This window comes from Corvus moneduloides, chromosome 21, assembly GCF_009650955.1.
Source record: "Corvus moneduloides isolate bCorMon1 chromosome 21, bCorMon1.pri, whole genome shotgun sequence".
Classification (NCBI taxonomy): domain Eukaryota; kingdom Metazoa; phylum Chordata; class Aves; order Passeriformes; family Corvidae; genus Corvus; species Corvus moneduloides.
Window position 1 is genome coordinate 3,968,034 of NC_045496.1, and position 19,212 is coordinate 3,987,245.

At 54.5% G+C, this 19,212-nt stretch overlaps 1 protein-coding gene across 6 annotated transcripts in view; it reads left to right on the forward strand.

Annotated features, from left to right (window-relative positions):
* RALGDS (ral guanine nucleotide dissociation stimulator) overlaps positions 1-19,212 on the forward strand; it is a 56,019-nt gene that overhangs the window by 23,202 nt on the left and 13,605 nt on the right. For 2 of the 6 annotated variants that reach the window (XM_032130719.1, XM_032130721.1), the window contains exon 1: positions 8,464-8,671. The exons of 2 other annotated variants lie outside the window; for them this stretch is intronic. In XM_032130719.1, coding sequence (XP_031986610.1) covers positions 8,492-8,671 — 180 coding nt within the window. In that variant the 5' untranslated portion in view covers positions 8,464-8,491. Of the gene's footprint in view, positions 1-8,242; positions 8,672-11,793; positions 11,857-19,212 lie in introns of those variants that run through there. 2 more of the 6 variants (XM_032130724.1, XM_032130722.1) reach the window with 2 other exon arrangements.

Here is a 19,212-nt window from a genome sequence, read left to right on the forward strand (position 1 = left end):
CGTGTGGCACGAGTGGCATTGGGTAATGAACCATCGATACGGGTGCAGTGTTCACTGCTGAGGCTGAAAAAGTCACCCTGCAGTGGTGCTGGCAGCTCAGGAAGGGATGGATCAGGCCATGCTCTCTGTGCCATGGGAGGCAAAGACGGGAAAAGCTCCTCAGGGCCTCGCTGCTGCAGAAAGTCTGGATGAGACCCTCGGGGAGCAGCTTGTTCCACTCACTGTCTGCTCCCTGACCCTCCTGCAAGAGCTCGGGTCGTGTTTCCTTGCTGTTTTCCCTGCAGTTAGGGGAGCCAGAAAGAACTTAAAGTCTAATTTCTTACCAAAATAAGGCTAATGCTGCACAGTGTCCCTCTGCCCGCGCCCTCTCTCCCCAGACAACTTCTGAACCCGCTGACCTGCATCACGCAGATCTGGCTGAGGGCTCGCGGATAATTAAGTCTATGCAGAGATGATGAAATGAGATGGTTGAGAGGAGGAAAAGAATCTTGTAAATGCCCCAAAACATCTGTAGCATGAGTTCATATATTATTAGACACCAGCAAATCCACGTGGGAGATGCTTCTTGCAAACACTTAACCACAAAAACATTTTCATTCTCGATTTGTACATTTTTAGGCACCGAAAACAGTCTCGAGACACAAAACCATAAGAAGTTTCAGTGCTCATGGGATAACCTTTTTATTTTAATAAAACCTGAAATTCTTCAGCACTCAATGTGATTCCCAGAGCCAAAGCTTGAAGGAAAAACAACATAAATCATGGACTCGAAGGTGAAACATTGGGAGGGTCAGCAGCAGTGTGGCCGGACTCAGCCATGGTGTGACTTGGTGGCACTGCATGAGTTTGTTGATATTTGTGCCACTGTAACTGAGGGACAAACCTGGCCCTCGGCCACTGGCATACAATATTGTTTGGAAGAGCACTGCTCCTCCACGCCAAAACCCCCACAACAAAAAGAGTTCTGCTGGCCACGGAGAGAGGCCCTGGAATAACTTCCCCCTCTCAAACAATGCGGAGCGGAAACCTTTTAAAGTGGTAATTACCACAGGGAAAATAATTTTTTTTAAACATCCTTTGTCTGAGCACCTAACAATACCTGGGAATACTAAAAGACTTTTCCAATTCTTAATTGACTTTTCAGCCACATCACTGTTTGTTTCATCTCTGCAACAGCTGGCTCAGAGCTGGGCAGTGAAACTTTCCCTTTCCAGCTCTTGCCAGCCCCTTTTCCTGACTCTCACGTGGCCAACACCAGTAAGTGTGTGCTCAGGCTGCTACAGCAGAATGTTTTCATGTCCACTCACTGCGTCCCTGCCCAGCCCGTGGTGAATTTGGCCCAAATGACTTGGCAGGGGCCGCGCAGTGTCAGCACCGGGGTGCGCTGGCTGCTGGTCCAGCTGCCAGACGTCTCTCCTGCTGCTGCTCCTCCTGCAGCTCCTCTCCCTTATCCCTGCGGCTGTTCTGGGCCCTCTGGCTCCTCTCTTGGCTGCTCGCTTTCAATCACATCAGCTCTTCACTCTGCTGGAGCCTGGCTCCAAGGTTTCACTCCTCACTTCAGATCAAGTCAGCTTTCCTGCAGCTTCCCGACGCGTCTGGGTTTTGATTTATGCTTTCCCTGACGTTTGTGCGGTCAAAGGAGATACAGGACCTTTGCTGGAACATCCTCTTCACATCCCCTCTTAAGGAGCTTTGTTCCTGTTTAACTGGGTTTCTTATTTTCAGTAACCTCAGTTCTTTATTGGTGTTACTAACGCTCTGTGTGTGGAACACCTTGCTGTTGCTTCGCGTATTCCCATGATCTGGCATGTAAATTGTTCCACTTTATTCCTGCACTGGGGTAACTCTTTGTACTACGTGTAAATCTGTTTTATTTGCCTACCTGTAGCTCTTCAGATGAGTTCAGCACCTTGCAGCCTGTTTGGCTCCATTTTTAAGCTGGCCTTTGGATATAATTTAATCTTGTGCAAGGTATCAACTCCATGTGCTTCTTCCCTGTGCCTGTGCTGTGGCATCACTTTTCTCTTGGACATCTCAGCAGCTCCATGGCATCATTCCCTCCCCTCTACGTGTGTCCAGGCACGTCCTTCCAGCAACAGGGGAATGAATGGTGCTGTTCAGGTTCAAGGAGCTGAGTCTGAGCGTGCCGGGGTGGTGACACAGACGCCAACCTGCATTGCTGTCCCCAGGGAGAACGAGCAGTGTGGGGTCAGAGCACGTCCCCAGGTGCTCGGTGATTCCCTGCATGTGCTGTCACCTGGGCAGAGGGCAGGGGGGAGCCTCTCCTGGCCTTCCCTAGCCCAGGAGAGAGCCAGTGGGAATAAAGCTGGAATAAAGCTGCCTTCCTGCTCTCCTGGCTGGAGCGTGGGATGTGCAGGCTGGTCCCAGTTCCCTGTCCGTGTGTCTGGCACGGGTGAGGTGGGTGTACCTGTTCCCTGCAGCAGCACAGCCCACCTGCACCAGCCAGGAGATTGGGCTGGGATGGGAGCTGAGGAGGAGGAAAAGCCTCTCTGCCAAGCAAAGTTTCTCTGTTATCCACTGGGATTTCTCCATGGATCGGTTGCCAGAGCCTCTCATTTCTGGGATTCTCCTTTTACACGATTCAGCTGAACGTGTCATTCTGGCTGGTTGTTGTCAGTGGAAAATTGTACTGCCTGCCCTTGGACGTGTTTTTGAAAGGTGAGCAGAGCCAGAGCTTTGCTCTGTTCTGGATCCACCCAGGTGGTGGATGTGTGTTTTCAATATAAAATGAAATCTCACTCTTTCATTTAACTTTTCTGGTAGATGAGAAGGGCCGGCTTGATTTCAGAAATGAGTTTCCCTGATCTTCAGGGGCTACACCTATTCCCACCTTTCCTGGAAATTTTTGTGGCTCCATAACCTTTCCCCTCTTTTCCACCAGTGGTTTTCCTTTCCCTGGCTGTTCCGCAGAGAACCAATGCAAGCAAGGATGGAAATTACAATAACGGAGCACCTGGGAGGCTTGAACTCGCCACACACTGATTGCTAAGCAACACGGAGAAATGTTTTTCCTGTTTTCCTTTTGGTTGCAAGCACCTTAGGTGGTATTTGTTAAAAGAGCTGACTGAAACATTCTGGCAGAAAAGGTGATAGGGAGATAAAAGCTGCCTCTAAAGACAAACAGCTCGAGAAATAATAGTCCTTACCAGAGGAGCTCTGGTGTGTCTGCAGCGTGTCAGGCTGCAGCAGCTTAATGCCTGCTGAACTCTGCGCTCCGGGGAGCGCCTGGCTGGCGTGGAGAGCCACGTGGGAGATGGGAAAACGCTGCAGCTCGGAGCTTTCTCCCGGTGTGGGGATGGTCCCTAACAAAACTCACTGCTGTCTTGTGATCCTCCTGAAACAGCGAGCTCTGGGTGGGCCTTGGTCCCTGCCTCCCCCTGCCAGCAGTGCCCTGCAAAACACTGTGAGGTCTCTTGGTGCTTTTCACACCTTGGGCCCTGCTGTCTTCGGCTTTCTGGGCACATTTTAATATTACCAGCTGTATCTTGCCTCTTATTTTACTGAGTATTTTCTTCTTTGCTGAGAAGGAATCCAGGTGCCTGCCCAAAGTGTGCTGTGGTCACTTCTTTCTGAGAAAATGGCTTCATGTCCCCCCACCCCACGTGTTGTTCTTGTTCTGATGGGCTTTCAGAGGTCAGAAAGCTTGGAAAACACAGATTTTTGTTGTCACTTGCTTTGGACAAGGGCCTGGAGTGACAGAAAAGGGGGAGTGGCTTTAAAACGACAGAGGGTAGATTTAGATTAGAGATTTGGAAGAATTCCCTGTGAGGGTGGGGAGGCCCTGGCACAGGGTGCCCAGAGAAGCTGTGGCTGCCCCATCCCTGGAAGTTTCCAAGGCCAGGCTGGACAGGGCTTGGAGCCACCTGGGACAGTGGAAGGTGTCCCTGCCCGTGGCAGGGGGGTGGAACAGGATGATCTTTAAGGTCCCTTTGAACCCAAACCTGCTGGAATCCAAAAAACCTGTTGGAACCCAACCCAAAAAAGTTCTGTGATTCTACTTATGGCCAAGGGGATGGTGTAAGGAGTAGGATGGAGGAGAAATATTCCTGCAAACTCTTGAGTCTCCAAGGCCTGTGGAATAATTGCGTTGCCATTGCTGAGCTCCAGGAGCTGCAGCCTCCACAGGAGATGCCGTAGCCCAGCTGTGCACAGGGGCTGCAGGAAATGAAACACAGAATAGCTGGATGGAGACTTTTAGATCCTGATTGCCCAGGGATTTGCTGTGCTTCCTCTACTAGGAACTGACAGAAATTAGGGGCTTGCCTGGCTGTGTTAATGCTCGGTGTGGAGGAGAGCTGTGCTCCCGAATTAACCTGGCTCCGGATCGGTGGCTGCTCATGGGGAGCTGTGGGGAGCAGAGGTTGCTGGAGAGCCCGAGCCAGCCTTCCTCCGTGCCAGCACCAAGAGTTCACAGTGCCCGATCTGTCAGGAAATGGCCCCGAAAAAGGCCCAAAACCTGGAGGCAGAGTGATCCAGCTGCCTGAATCTGAAATACTCAGCAGAGAATCTCCTAAAATCCATGCCTGCTGTAAGCTGTGGCAAGTGGTGGGTGGCTCTCACCTAAAATCTGGTTAAATCAGGGCATTGATCATGCTGCAAGAGAGAGCTGGGTCTGTGAGGGCTGGCTGAGATCACTTGGCCCCCAAATTTGGGGAGCAGTTGCTGCAATCTGACATCTCTGTCCAGATTGTATGAACGGAGCAGTGACATCGTTTTCCCTTCTTGCACAAGCTTTTCCCCTCGTCCTGAAGTGGAAGAGATAGTACTGGTTGTTTATCATTGTATTATTATTATTATTATTATTATTATTATTATTATTTAGTATAAGATTCCAGCTGAGCCTGGGCAGTGAAAATGGAAGTCTTTTCCAATTAAAATTAGAATGCCCAAAGAGTTTTGATCTAGCTCGTAATGCCTAACCTTTAGTTATTAATTCTTGTAAATACAGAGCACTTTTCCTCTAAAACACCTTAAAAACAGCAAGAAAAAGGGCTTCCCCAGCTGCACAATAGAAGGAAGTGCTATGGGCTCCATGTTAGAGCCCGACACGGACGCGCCTTGTGAGCTGGTGCCAGAGCTTGGGACAGAGGCCGGATAATGTTGCAACTCCCACATAAAGCAGGCCAGTTCCCCTCAGAGGCTGCTGGTTTGGCTCCTTAGTTCCCTCGCTGGTCCAACAGCGAAAGCTGGAGGTGCGTGATGCTCCAGAGGGGCTCAGCTAGAGGTGGTGAGGGTGATTCCTGGCTTCTCTGCTCGGGGCTGAGATCAGCTGCTTGCAGCTCTTGGCATCGTTCCTGCTGTAGTTTCACTGAGGCTCAAAGGGAATACGGGTTTGTCCGGGCGGTGGCAGTGCCCTGGGGGCGGTGGCAGGAGTGCTGGGGTGTTCGCAGGCAGCTGATGCCACGCGGGAGCAACCCCTGTGGAAGTGTTTGTGAGCCATGCTTTGGGGTGGGCAGCCCTGCTTGATAGAAAAAAAACCCACAGCAACACTGAGCACAGGAACTGGGTCACTCTGAGTTTTGCCCTGTAGGAAACACGCTGGAAAGCCCTGCTCAGCAGCAGAGCAGGGAGATGAAAGCAAAGGAGGGCTGGAGGATGGAGCTGAGGGAATTCTCAGACACCACAAGCCTAGATGTGCCAGGGAGAGACTACTCAGGGTCCAGGCTGAGCCCAGTTATTAACTGAGGTCTGAATCTGCAGGTCCTGAAGGTCCTGACCATAACAGATGGACCCAAATTGATTCCAAAACCAGAAACTGGCTTAGAGTTTCCAAAAGCCTCTCTGTGTTACCCTCTCCACGTTATTGACCATGCAGGAGACTGCGGCAGAGGAGCAGAGCTGCTCCGCTGTTGGCCATGTGGGTTTGTATTTATCCAGCCAAGAGCTGATTTCAGAGCGGTGGAAGGACACAAACTGATGGATTTCTCGCAGCACCCAATTCCTGGGCCTGCCAGAGTCGATGGGACATTTACAGATGACATCAAAAAGCTCAGTGTGTTGTGAAAAGTTTTTCGCTGGGTTTGCCAAGTGCAAATTGATAGTGTATTTTTTTAATGAGTCACTCAAGCATTGATCGTTTTCTTAAATCCCTGAAGTCACGTGCATGTCAATTAATTGCATTTTGCAACAATTTCTAGACCTTCAAGTGTGCCGGGGGGGAACCTGAGAGTGTGATCCTGCCTATTCCCGTTCAGCTGTGGGCTTAGAGGCAAATAAGAAGCCCTGAGAAGTTATTTGTTTTGAATCTCATGATTTTGAAGAGCCTTGCCCCTGACGGCTGAGTGTTTGGGGTTAGCTACACAGAGCAAACATCCTGAACTTGGGCTCCTGACCCTGCTTTGAGTGTTTTGCTTTTCAGACCCAGAAGGTTCCCAAGAGAGGAGAAAGGAAACTGACTGGCTATTTTTAAACCCTTGCAGTTGCCTTCCTGCCTTATATTATTTATTATCCATTATCAGAAGTGTTTTTCCCCTGAAACCATCTTTAGTGGTCAACCGAGGGATGGTGAAAATTGCCCATCAAACAGAGCTGCATCTTTCTACAGAGGTCAGACGAAGCTGGAGGCTCTGGGAGGGCTTTGCCAGCTGAAAATGAGTGGTGCCGTTGTTTGTTGTGTGCACTCGAGCGGTGCCAAGCGATTCCAGGGGTGGGCTGTGATTACTCTGCCCTAAGACTCAAACATGAAGCAAAGCAGAGCCTCCCTCCCAAAGACTTCACAGCACAGAGAGGCAACACTGATTTCTGCTGGAAAACCTGTCCCTGGCTCTGATTTTGGCATGTCCTGAGCCAAGTGATGCACGCCACTGAGTTTCACAGCACATCTTGCAGTGTCATGTGGTTCCTTCATGACTTGTCAGTGGGGCTGGTGACACCTCTGCACGGAGCATCACCGCATCCTTCTGCAGTGGAGAGAGCTCCTGGTGCTGTAGGGTGACCTGGGCAGGGGTCAGGGCTGGATCCCTGTGCGTGGGCAGGCTCAAAATGTGTATTGCCCCCAGAGGTGTGGGGCTGCCATGGGCAGTGCAAGGCCATGCTGCTGGGCTGGGTCCCCTTTCCTAGGGTGTCCAGGAAGTCCCCTTTGACCTCTTTGGCTCCAGATAAAGCAGGACAATAGCCCACATTGTCCTGGCTCATCCTTCTGCCTGGTAAACTTTCCAGTTTGAAGCCTATCACAGCCTGGCAGCTTTGTTAATCCCTTCCTGCCTGGGCAGGAGCTGCTGGTGCCCTGGGCAGAGCTGGACGTGTGAGCCTTGGCTCCACGTCCTCACTGGAAATAAAGCTGTGGGGCTGGAAGGCCCTGGGAGGATGGTGTTATTTCAGCTGCAGAGGGAGCTGAGGCATGAAAGTCCAGGTTTTGGTGGTGTCAGCAGCAACTGCCCGGAGCCTGTGATGCAGTTTCTCAGCAGTGTGTGAGGAGGGAAGGGGAAGAGCAGGGGAGGGCTGGAGCATGCTGTGCTCAGCGCAGGGGGCTGATGAATGGCAAACAGTTTTGCCCGTTTCTCTCTGCCTCTGAAAACAAAATTATCTTGCAGGGGTTCTCTAAAGTGGGATCTGCAGCCCCGCTATCCCCCAGGCTCATTTTGCTTTCCAGAGTCCCTGCTGGGCCGAGAGCAGATGCCCTGGTCGCCAATCCCCCCTTTGCCTATGCACGGGGGGCCTGGCACTGACTCACTGTGGGTCACATCACCTCCCAGGGGACACTGCCTGCTGCCCCCGCAGCGCCGTGACCGTGTCACGCCATAAAGCCCAGCTGCGGCCAGCGAGGGGCTGGGCAGTGTCCTGAGCACTGCTGGTGGGGGCTGAGCTCATGGGCTGAGATAATGCTCAGATGAAAACAAGTGCTGATGATACTCGCAGTTAACACTTTTTCTTTGGCTAGCGATGTGTGAGCCCCAGGTGCTTCGTGAGCACCTGGTGACACAAAGATCCTCTCCCAGAGCCCTTGTCACCGGTGTGACTTTGCTCCCTCCCACCAACGGTGACACCCCGGTGTTTCCCCCGCCCAGCTGGGGCTCCGGCCACCCCCGCCCGCCCCACCCCGCAACCCCCCGAGCATCCTCCTCCTGCCCGCCGCCCCTTTTTGTGGCCTCGGGGCTTTTCACGCCTCCCGTGTCCCCGTCCCCCCCTCCCCGAGGGGGCCGAGCCGCGCCGGGCCGGCCCCCGGGGGCGGGCGGAGGCTGCGGGAGGAAATCCAGTGCCTGGTTTACAGCCTCGCCGGCTCCGTCCCGGCCCCGCCGTGACATCAGGCCGCTCTTTCTGCGCGGAGGCGGCTGCGGGCTCCCAGTGCCTGCCCCGCTGCTGCGGGCGCTCCCGCACCGCTCCGCACCGCTCCGCACCGCTCCGCCGCGGCTCTCCCGGCGCGCTGCCCCCGGGCATCCCCTCCACGTCCCCGCTGCGGCTCCCCGGGCAGCCGGGGGGGCTGGCGGGGCCGGCGGCGGGTTGCGGGGCCGGGGATGCGGCGGCCCCGCCGATGGTGAGCCGCCGCCGGGCCCCGCCGCACCATGTCCCCGCCGGCCCCGAGAGGATGTTCGAGGGCTGCCGGCGGGCGCGGAGCCTCTGGGGCGGCGTCAGGCTGGAGGTGGCCGGCGAGAGCAGCCCCGTGGTGCTGCACAGCTTCACGCAGCTCGACCCCGACCTGCCGCCGCTGGAGGTGAGTGCGCGGTGCGGGGGATGCGGCGCCGCTGCTGCGCGGGGTTTGGGGGCGGCTGAGCGCGGGGCGGGCCCCGGTGCGCACCCCTGGCTGGTTTGGGGGGCTCTGCCTTGCTGGCAGCGTGGGTAGGGCTGGCCCGGAGTTTGTGGGCAGGTTGCTAACCCGCGGAGCGTTTCGCGGAATTCTGGTACGTAGAATCACAGAGTGGTTTCGGTTCGAAGGGACCGTAGAGCTCATCTTTCCGCACCCTCTGCCACGAGCCTTCCACTGTCCCAGGTTGCTCCAAGCACCGTCCAGCCTGGCCTGGAACGCTTCCAGGGATGGGGCAGCCACAGCTTCTCTGGGCAACCTGTGGCAGGGCCTCACCACCCTCACAGAGAAGAATTTCTTCCAAATATCTAATCTAAATCTACCCTCCTTCAGCTTAAAGCCGTTTCCCATTGTCCTATCACTCCATGCCCTTGCAAAAGTCCCTCTCCAGCCTTCTTGTAGGCCCCCTTTGGTACTTTAGGTGTTTCATTTTATTGAATAAATGGGTACCCCTGCTTGGCTTTTTTTGCTGGGAGTTCCTGTACCCCGGGGACTGGCAGGCAGCTGCCAGGCTCTGTTGGGAGAAACCAGATGCTCTCCCTCCAGGCACCCAGGGAAAGGGGCAGGTTGTTAAAACTTCAGGCTTTTAATATTTCATTTGAGACTTTGGCTGCAGGAGGCTGGAGTCTGCTCAGATCTGAGCTGCTCGCAAAGGCCTCAGTCTTGTCCAAACCACAAAAGTGTCCTCTGGGAAGGTTACGGGCATTGGGAGGACTTTCCTGGAGGATACAAAATATTTGTGCTTGTTTGGATTCCACCTCGGGTGGTTCGAAGTCAGGCTGGTCCCAGCGAGGCCCGAGCGCTTTGTTGATGGCAGTTGCATGTGGAGGCACCCGAAATAATCTGAGTCAGAGCTGGGCCTTTTATCTTAGTAATGGGTGATCGTCATCGGTTGGTGGGAGTGTCACTGATTGGGAGCAAACGGTGTGTCAGGAGAAGCTTAGCGGGAGGAAGGTTTTGCTGTTCAGAAGTCGCAGCCCTGGCGGTGCAGGGGTTAACACCAGCGAGGGTCAGCAAGTCTGGCTTTGCTGGGATTTAGAGCCAGCTGCAGATGTGCTGCTCTGGATGCTTCCCGCTGGAACGGGGGCGGTGGAGGGGGGGAATCACCACTAAAGCCTCTTTAGTTACTGTGCAGATATCCGCTGAGGGCAGCCAGTGCTTCGGGGAGGGCAATGGCTCCTTCTCCCAGTGCCAAACGATCAGCCTCACAACCTGTGATGGAAAGTCTTGATCAGCCACGGACAGGAAGGGATGAGCTCAGGCTCCGGCTGTACCGGTCCACCTCTGGCCTGGTGGCAGCGGCTCATCAGCCCTGCAGAGTTCATGAAAGCTCCATCCAGCTTGTTTTCCCCCTTCTCCCCTCCCTGCTCCTCTCTCCTGGGGGTGGGCGTACTGACAGGGTTTGGAGTACATCATCTGGTTCGTGTTATGCCTGGCAGGAAGTCCAGCCTCGCCGGCCCGCGGCGCTCCAGGAGGCTGAGGGGCCGCGCTTTTGGCAGGGAGAGCAAGAGCAGGGGGAGGAGAAGAGGGGGTGATGCAGCGTGTGCGCCTCTCATCCCAGGGGAGAGCCTGCCTGGCACGTGTGAGCCCCGATGTACCCCGGCTGGAGGCGGCTCCGGAGTTCAGGAGAGGCTTTGCAGCATCTGGGGCGATGCGGCTGCGAGGGAAAAGTGGCGGGGCTGAGGGAGGCTTTGCGTGGCCCCCGCTGGCACTGAGCAAAGCTCTGCTCACCTGAGCGTGGCACGGGCACAGCTGCCAGCCAGAGCTCCTCTCGAGCTGTCTTTGCCCACGTTTCTGTGCTGGGCTGTACGTGGGTCTGTGCTGTGGAACGGTCAGAGCACTGCCCCAAGCATCCGCTCGCTTGAGCTTTCCTCCCAGTCCTGAACAGATAAATTCCTCCTTTTTTTTTCCCATTTGCAAGTGATGGCGAGAAAATGGGCATCCCAGAGGGGTGCATGGTGACCCATGGCCTCCCGAGCAGCTTTGGGACGCACGGGGTGTTCAGTGCACGACTGGGGAAAGGAAAAAATGTGTCACTGTTGTGACAACTGTGGTGGCCTGGTGGGGTTGTAATCCTCAGGCAGAGTTGTAGATGCACACTGAGAGGAGAAGGCAGATTATTTGAATAAGAACCCCCAGAGACCATCAGTGTTTTGCTGAGCCTCAGTGACAGTCCCCAGGTCCATGGTGGGACCTCTGTCACCTCTGCCAAAGGGAGCTGTGCTGGGTTTTGGCAGAGCTGTGGCAGCTCGTGGGAGGATAGTCTGGTCCCACAGGGAATAGAGGAGCCCTGGAAAGCTGCTGGGCAGGCTGCAGGGAATGTGGCTCGCTCTCTGGTCCTCACTCAGCCCCCAGGGATGGCAGCAGGGAAGACTTTGCCTGTATCCCACAGCAACGGTATCGATCACCAGGCATCACTCAGAGGCCTCCTGGCCGTGTGAGCCAAGTGTTCTCACCGTGATTTTAACCACAGGGGATGGAAAATTTAAACTGACTGTCTCAAGTGGGGGATTGACAGAACAGCTTTGCAGACCTTTTGCTTTGACCTTTTCGGTTCCAATCCATTCCATATCAGCAGTGAGTGTCAATCCTTCCAGTCCAGCAGGAGCCACAGAGTGAATTTCGTGGCCCTCCTGGTCCTGCTGGCCAGGAATGGCCTAAAACACCACTGCAGATGACACAGACTGAAACTTTCATGAAGCTGATGTTGCTGAACCTCTGACAAGGCTGGGCCGACGCTTATAAAAAAAGCCCATGTCCTTGCTATTCTGGCTCTGTTTGTTTTCTGAACAATTAGGAGATTTTCAGTTGCTAAATGCATCCTTGAAAACTTGAATTGCTCAGTCCAGACGCCGTGGAGGTCAGTGCTTGTTCTTTACAGCTGGGAGGGAGGGGCAAAGACATCTCTTAAAAGCCATTTTCTTTTCACTTCCCATGGTGCCTTTGGAATAAGATCCTTTTCTCCCAGCCTGTTCTCCTCCCCCAGGCACAACCTGATATGTCCCTTGCAATTTGCCAGATGAACATCATCTGTTGGTATTTCTTGGATGAGGACCTACCTTCTGGCTCCCTTCCAGAGAGCTTTGGAGCCGCTGGTGAGGCCTGGAGCAGACTGGGATGCTGATTGCTGGTGGCTGATGCAGGGTGGGAATAACAGAGATGGGAGGGATTTTTTTAATTATCATTTGATATGGTTAGAGAGCAGTTGGGGAGAAGCTTCTAAATGTGCTTGTGTAATAATTGTTTTACTCAGAGGCTGCTGTGCCATGTTTCCATAGGGGTGGGGATCCCCATACTGGGATCTTGCTGAGGTTTTAGTGGATTTAGTACCAGACTGGCAGCCCTGGAAACTGAAATCTTTGTTTGTTCACAGGCTGAACAGACAAACCACCCCCCAGGCCACCCCTGTGCTTCAGCATGGCTCAGCTTCACCCCCACCCGCTGCCCCAGATCACACTAATGCTCCACTGCAGCCTCTTTTTTTATGGCTCTCAGGGTGGCACCACCAGGCAGGGGCAAGGAAATGCAGTCTTGGAGTATTTCCCCACTTCCCTGTGCCTGGGTTTGGAGTGTGATGAGCAAAAGGAGCATCAGCCAGCTGAGCTTGCAGGGATGGGTCTCGTTTAGCTGGCACTCACCACTCTTTGGGATCTGGGGGGGGCTGGCTGTGCCCATCCCACACTTAGGGCTAGAGCACAACCTGTTTTTAGAGCCACCTGAGTTGGTCTGGCCATAGGAAGGGCTTCACCACCAGCAGCTCCTCCGTCTCCCTTCCCAGCTCTCCAATCAGCCACTGCGTCCCCTGAGGGGAGTGTAATTGAAGGAGGAAAGAGCTTATTTAGGTCGCTCTAGACCATGTTTAAAGGCTGAGTATGCCCTGCTCACACTTTCTCTAATGCCTTATCTCCAGAGCTGCCTAATGACTGGCTTTCAAACGGACATGCTCCTTTTATTTAAATAAATCCTTGCAGCAGGGCGGTCTCAGTTCTCAAATATTTCTTCATCTCCCACGGACTCAGCAAGAGGGGGGAAAAAAATGTGGTTGCTAAGGAGCAGGATTTGGATACAAAGCTGGCTGAGCTGCTGGCGGGGGGCCCGGGGGGCTCCAGCACGGCTCATGGCGAGTCAGGGTTTGTGCATTGCTGTGGTGGGATGGCACCTGCGGGGTCTGGGTGAGGAGGATCAGGGTTTGAAACATTCCCTGGGCCTTGGGAGAAAGAGTTGAGTTGTGGGACTCACTCCTTTTACAGGTTAAAGTGTTCATCCCGTGCTGTTTGTGTGGGTTAGATCCCACAGCAGCATCCATGGCTGGTCCCAAATGTGTGTCTGTTGTTCCAGAGGTCTGTGGGACCTTTGATTTGCAGAGAGAAGCATGTGTATGCTGAAAGGTGATGCTGGCAGTGGGGTTTGGTGCCCAGGAAGATCTGTTAAGCACCATGCTGAAGCTGTGTGGCAGCCTCTGGCCGGAGCATTCCTGGGAGCACCAGCAGCAGGGGAAGGACTGGGGTGTTTGGATACTCCAGTTACCAGTTTGTGTCATTGCCCAGGTGGGGACTCACCTGCACGTCACAGCAGCCCCAGCCCTCTCACACAGCCCCAATAACGATGCATTTGGACTTTGCTCCTGAGTCATTAGGGAAAGGGAGCGCTGAGCTCGGGCACGGAGCACTAATCCCAGTAATCCCAGTAATCGCAGCCGCTCCTCGGGCTGGCAGGTTGGCTGCCCGGAGAGAGTCACGGGGAGGGGGTCGGAGCAGGGGCAGAGCTGCAAGGGCTGCTCTGGGCACTCGGGTTAGCACAGGGGGTTTGCAGAAGGCCTTTTGTGGATGGGCCTTTTGTTCCTTAACACCTGGGAACAGCTCTGCCAGAGGTGTCAGGAAAGTCCTTCCCTCATTCTCAGCATGCAGTGGCGTGGGCTGTGTTGGGCAAACGCCGCTCTCCTCCGGTGCAGTGAAGTGGTGACTCTGCAGCTCCTCCAGCCTCCGTCCCTCTCACCTGGTTTTGGTTTGTTTTTGTGATGTTATGCAAATCACCTCTCCGGTTTTCGGTTACGTACCCGCGGCTGTGTTGGCCCGGGTTCTCCTGGGGCAGCACTTTTACATTAGATAACGCGAGTTCCCTCTACCTAAGGGTCAGGAGTTATGTGACAGCAAAGTGTCAGTGGAGATTAAGCACACGCAGAGGCTCCTGGCGTGGCCTGTTTGTCTGGGCTGGCTCCACAGCGGTTTGTTTTCATTACACCGTTGGTATTTGGATGAGCTCTGCTGTCAGAAACATGCTGGGACGGGAAAGGGCGGCTTCCCTCCGCACGTGGGGCGCTGGGGGCCGGTGGGAGCAGCTGCCTGGGGAGCCCCGGGCTCAGCAGAGGCAGGATGGGGATGGCTCTGGCTGCAAGGCACCAGCCGAGTCCTCAGAGCTGATGGGAGCAAAAAAAAAGTTGGTCGAACTTGCAAACAGAGCAGATTGGAGAGGAAAGTCATCAGAGGCAACTTCATCTGGAATGCTGAGGCATTATTTTTAGAGCGGCTTTGCTTTCTGCTAACCACACTCCAGCAGCTGAGCTGAGGGCTTGTGTGGAAACCTGGTTTGCCAAGGGCTCGCTACCCGTCTTACCAGAACTTCTTTTCATGTGATGGAGCAAAACCATGCACCCTTTCCCTGCTCTTTGCAGTGGTTGGGTCTCCATGGAGACTCTCAAGCTGAGAGCCAGCCCCATGCTCCTGCCCCAGCCAGAGTGTGTTTGTGAAATCATGTGTTTGGGTGCACCTCTAGGAGTTGGAACTAACTTCAGGAAACCAGGGTTTAGCCAAGCTGGGCAAAGCAAAGCACCTTGCTGTGGGAAATCAGTAAGGATGCTGGAGCACCACCTTCATGTGGCTGGGGGGTTCAGGACCTTACCTTCCAGTTTAGGCTGAAACCCCGGGGATTTTGTTCAGACACCTGCCTAAAAGGCTCAGTTGGTGGCCTGCTGCTGGCAAGGTCTGGCTCTGTGCACCAGAGCAACAGCAGAGCCCGGAAGCTGAGGGATGTGTGCTGGGGCTGCTGGTGTCACCCCCAACCCTCCCCTGCCGTGACCCCAACGATCACTGCAGACTGTCCAGAGCAAGGCTGATGCTCGGGTTGGTTTATCACCTTAAAGCAGCCCAGCTTTCCTCCAAATGCTGCTATTTGTTTGCTTCTGATGATATTTTTAATGGCTATTTGGTCCCAGCTGCAGTTCTGCTGATCAGGAGCCCCGTGCTGAGCAATGCGTTGCTGGTGCCCGTTGCTGGTGACAGTCACTGGGATTACTGGATTTCTAGACAATGTGGTTTACTCGATTCAGTCCCGGTTGCAACAGTGAGAACTGGCAGGAAGATGGGACAGGCCTGGCTGGTTCTTCCCTCGCAGTGCTGGGGGTGACTCAGAGCGTAGCTATGGCTCACACCAGAGTCATAACAAACACTTATTCCCTGAGGTGCTTCTTGGGGGGGGGGGGGCGTATTCCACAAACTCCATCTCTCCCAGTCCTCATTCCCATGGATTTTGGCGTGTTCCTCAGCAAAACTCAGCTCTGGGAGGATGGGGCTCTTTGAGGCTTGACCTGTCTTAGTCCAGGCAATGTCAAAGGAAAGGAGTCGGGGAAGGAAGGTGGGCACCTCTGCCCTCTCCACACTGATGCTGCCCCATGGTCATTGTGCACCTCAGCTTTTTGGGTATCCCAGGGTGTGTCCCCCAAAGCAATTTTATTAAATGGGAGGGCGAGCTGCAGGAATGCTCACCTGTGGCTGTAATCCCAGGGGATGAACGGGGCAGGGTGGCAGGAACACATGAGTTGGGGTGGGAACATGCCTGTACTGGCTCACCAAGGTGCCATGGCCAGGAGGAACAGGCACCTGCGTGGTGTTTTAGCTGCTCTGACATGGTCCGTGGCCAAACCCACGCCTACAGTGCAGGGCTGAGGGTCTGGGGAGGGAATTCGTGCCCCCAGCCTGGGCACCCACATTCCTTTGTGCCACAGGCTCTGGCACACCCAGCGCTTAGGGCAGGACCCGGGGCCAAACCTCACTGCTGAGGCTCCCAGTGTGTGTGTTCAGACACTTGACAACAGCGGGATTTTTATCCTTTTCCAGTTGTTTTCTCCCCAGAGGTGCCAGTTAATCGTAAAATCTCACTCGCTTCAGCTGTGGAAATCACCCGGAACAGGCAGAGCATCCCGATCGCAGCCCCCCCGGGTGTCTGCTTGTTGACACCTGCTCAGGTAGCACCTCCTGCCTTGTTGACACCTATTTAAGTAATGCTCCCAAGGTGAGATTTTGTTGATTGCAAAGCAGAAGTGCTCGCTCCTGCCTCTTCCACCTTCCCACGGGCGCCGCGGGGAGGGGAACAAGTAGCGGGATATCCTGCAAGGGGAGAATCTCTGCGGAGCGAAGGGCACGGCCTGAGACCCGCAGCTGGGATGTGCTGGGACACGCTGGGGCTGCGGGTGTCAGGAGGAGGCTGGGACGAGCCAGGCTGATCCCGGGAAGCACATGGCAGCAGCAAATGGAGGAGCCGCGCGTCATCCCGGCCGGGGTGGGAGCTGGGCGCGGGGGGCACGACCGGAGAACAAAGCCTCGCATTTATTCCTGCCGTCCTTTCACCGTCAGCCCCTCTCTGCCTCCCTGCACTGGATTGTTCCTGCATTTTCTCTGCTTCAGCTGTTTACTGGGTCACCCTGGTGCAGACACGCACACAAAGAGCGAGCCATCGCCGAGCCTGTCCCTGTGCCACCGGCACTGCGAGCCCCTCTGCGGCCCCAGGAGCACAGTGGTGCCATTGATCCGGCTGGCAGAGCGTGCCCGGGGCCAGGCCGGGCTGGGGGCGTGTGGAGCCCCCCGGGCATCCTCCTCTGAGTAGGCTGTGGCGATGGGATTTGAAGGAGGGGGCCCCAAAAGGTCTGGGCTTGTCAGCTTTGCCCACGTTCATTCCCCCACCAGGTTTGGTGGAGGGAATGTCAGCTGACGTAAGGCAGAGTAAACACATGGGTGGACACATTTATTTCACGAGGGCTTATTTTGGTTCAGCTTATCTAAGCTAAGGATGTGTCTCAGCTAAATCGAAATTAACCTTGTTCAAATGGAAACGGAGGGGAGAGGTGCAGTTTCTGTCAGTCAGAGTGTGGCCAGGCAAGGCTGTGGCTTTTGGACAGCCCCCAGCCTGGCCACCCCAATATGTGCACCTTCAAAATTCCAGGGAGATGGGACGTTGCCATCTTCTCCCCTCTGCAAGCTGCAGCAGCGGGTTACTGCACAGACATTTACAGCTTAACCAGGCTGCTTGGGAATGGTGTGTGGTGAAACTCACTGGGAATGTCTGTGTGGGGCCAGTGGGATGGTTCAGCATGGTATGGGGGGCTGCAAGCCTCCTCCTGGGGCTGGCCTGGTGTTTTACACCTGGCAGTTACTGCAGTTGTGATCTTTGCTTTGCCCTTTCTGCACATCCCACCTTGCTTGTGCCGCAGGTGTGTGCCCAGGTGAGCATTCATTCATGCAGGACATGGACATGCCAGGGCAAGGGGCAGGTTTGACAAAAGGAGCTGATTTTATTGCAGCTCATACTTCCTAAAATTAATTTTTTTGCTGTCTGAGAGCTGGAGAATATGCAAGGTTTTGTGTCTCTGGGAATGTAGAGACTTCTGTGAAGATGAAGTCACTTGCAGGTGCTGATCCATGCAAGGTCTGTGTGTCCTGGTGAACACGTGTGAAGACAGAATTGACATTTTAGGTGTCACCATTCCAATCAGTTTCAAGGAACGGCAGCTCGAAGTGCCAACTTCATCTCCATCCCTTTCCCAATACACCTGGCAGCTCTTGCTGCAGCAGCAGTAACACATGTGGTGCACCAGGGCCCTGTTTCAGAGGTGGAATCGATAGAGTAGCATTAGGTCAGGTAGGCTGGAACTCTTCAGGACGACCCCTCATGTTTTAATTCACATTTGAACAAGCCACTGGAGAGCTGTCATGTTGCATGTGACTTCCAGGTGCTACTGTACACTCAGAAAAAATCAATCAGTTTTTGAACTTGTTCCCATTACGGTTTTTTGCAGATTTTTCTGTTCCATCTCGGTAAAACGCAAACCTTTTGTTCTGAGCTGAAATGACTTGGGATGAGATGCTCGATCTTTATTTAACCTCGCAGAGCAGTATCTATATTAATTTTTTATACACCGTTTTTCGCCAGCCGTGTCGTTCTGGTTTCACTTCCAGTAACGCCCCGGGGCTGTGGGTGAGTCGTGGTGGAGCAGTTGCTCTGTGAGCGAGGGCTGCGTCCCTCTGCTCCGAGCCTGCCCTGCGGAGGCGTCGGCTCTGGGCTGGGATGCTGCCGGGGCCATCGTGAGCACAGGGCTCAGGGCTGTGGAGCAAGAGCTAGATCTGCTGTGTCGGCGGGATCTTTTTTTCCATCGACTTAGAGAGGAAGCAAAACCTGCTGCACTCAGTTTTCTTGGAACAGCCTGCAAGGGGAGCCATCCCAGCACGTCCCCTGGCAGGGGACACAAGGGTGTCCTGCTCCGGTGGTGTTTTCAGATGGGATGCAAATGGCTGGTGGTCATCTCTGCTCCTGGGGGTGGGAAACACGGGGTTTGCAGTTAATCAGTCATCCTTGTTGTGGCTGGCGTTTGCTTTTCCCTGGGGAGTCCCCTGTCAGGCTGATCCCCCAGCACCTGCATCCCCCTCTGGGGTCTGATCCTGCCCCTTGAAGGCTGGGGATGGAGTGGACGTGCAGAGTTTTTGAGTTCTAAACCCTAAAAAGAGCAAAAAAAGTCTCTCCAGGTGGGAAGGCTCTTAGTTTTCTTTAAAAGCAAACCAGGAGCAAATGGGGGAGGAATCCTGTGAATCTGCTCTGTCTCATTCCTGGACCCGAGTGCTGAGCTCCTAATCCTTGCTCCAGCCACTGACTCACTGCATTCGAGTCACAAGATGCCTTTGTAAGCGATCTGCCAGCTTCCCTTCTCCCTGAGCTGCCAGGGTGGAGAAGGCTGCCTTTGGATACCCTCTGCAACCCCTCTGGCTCACAGACACAGGATCAGACTGGCTGTCAGTCTCGGGACCCAGAGAGCCTGAGGGAGGAGGTGTAAGATCCCCACAAGAGGCAGGTATGGGGTGATGTGGCTTCTCTCTCTGCCCCATCCTGGTGCTGGGTGATGCTCTGGCCCCAGGGCTGTTGCCCTGAGACACAGCTTTCCGTGCTGAAGCACCTGGAGCAGAGTGTCAGGAAAACCCAGCTGTAGAGCCCAGCAACTGATGAGGAGAGAACAGACCCTCAGCTGTTGCCACTGGCCTGGTGTCCTGGCAAAACCACCCCTTTTTCATGGTGGCTTTAAGTTTAGCTTCTGGCCCTTTTTCTGTTCCTTTCCTGTTTCCCCTTTGGTTGTTGTGTTTTAATGGGCTGTTGGAATCAGTCCTGGTTTGAGGCAGCTCAGAGCAGGCAGG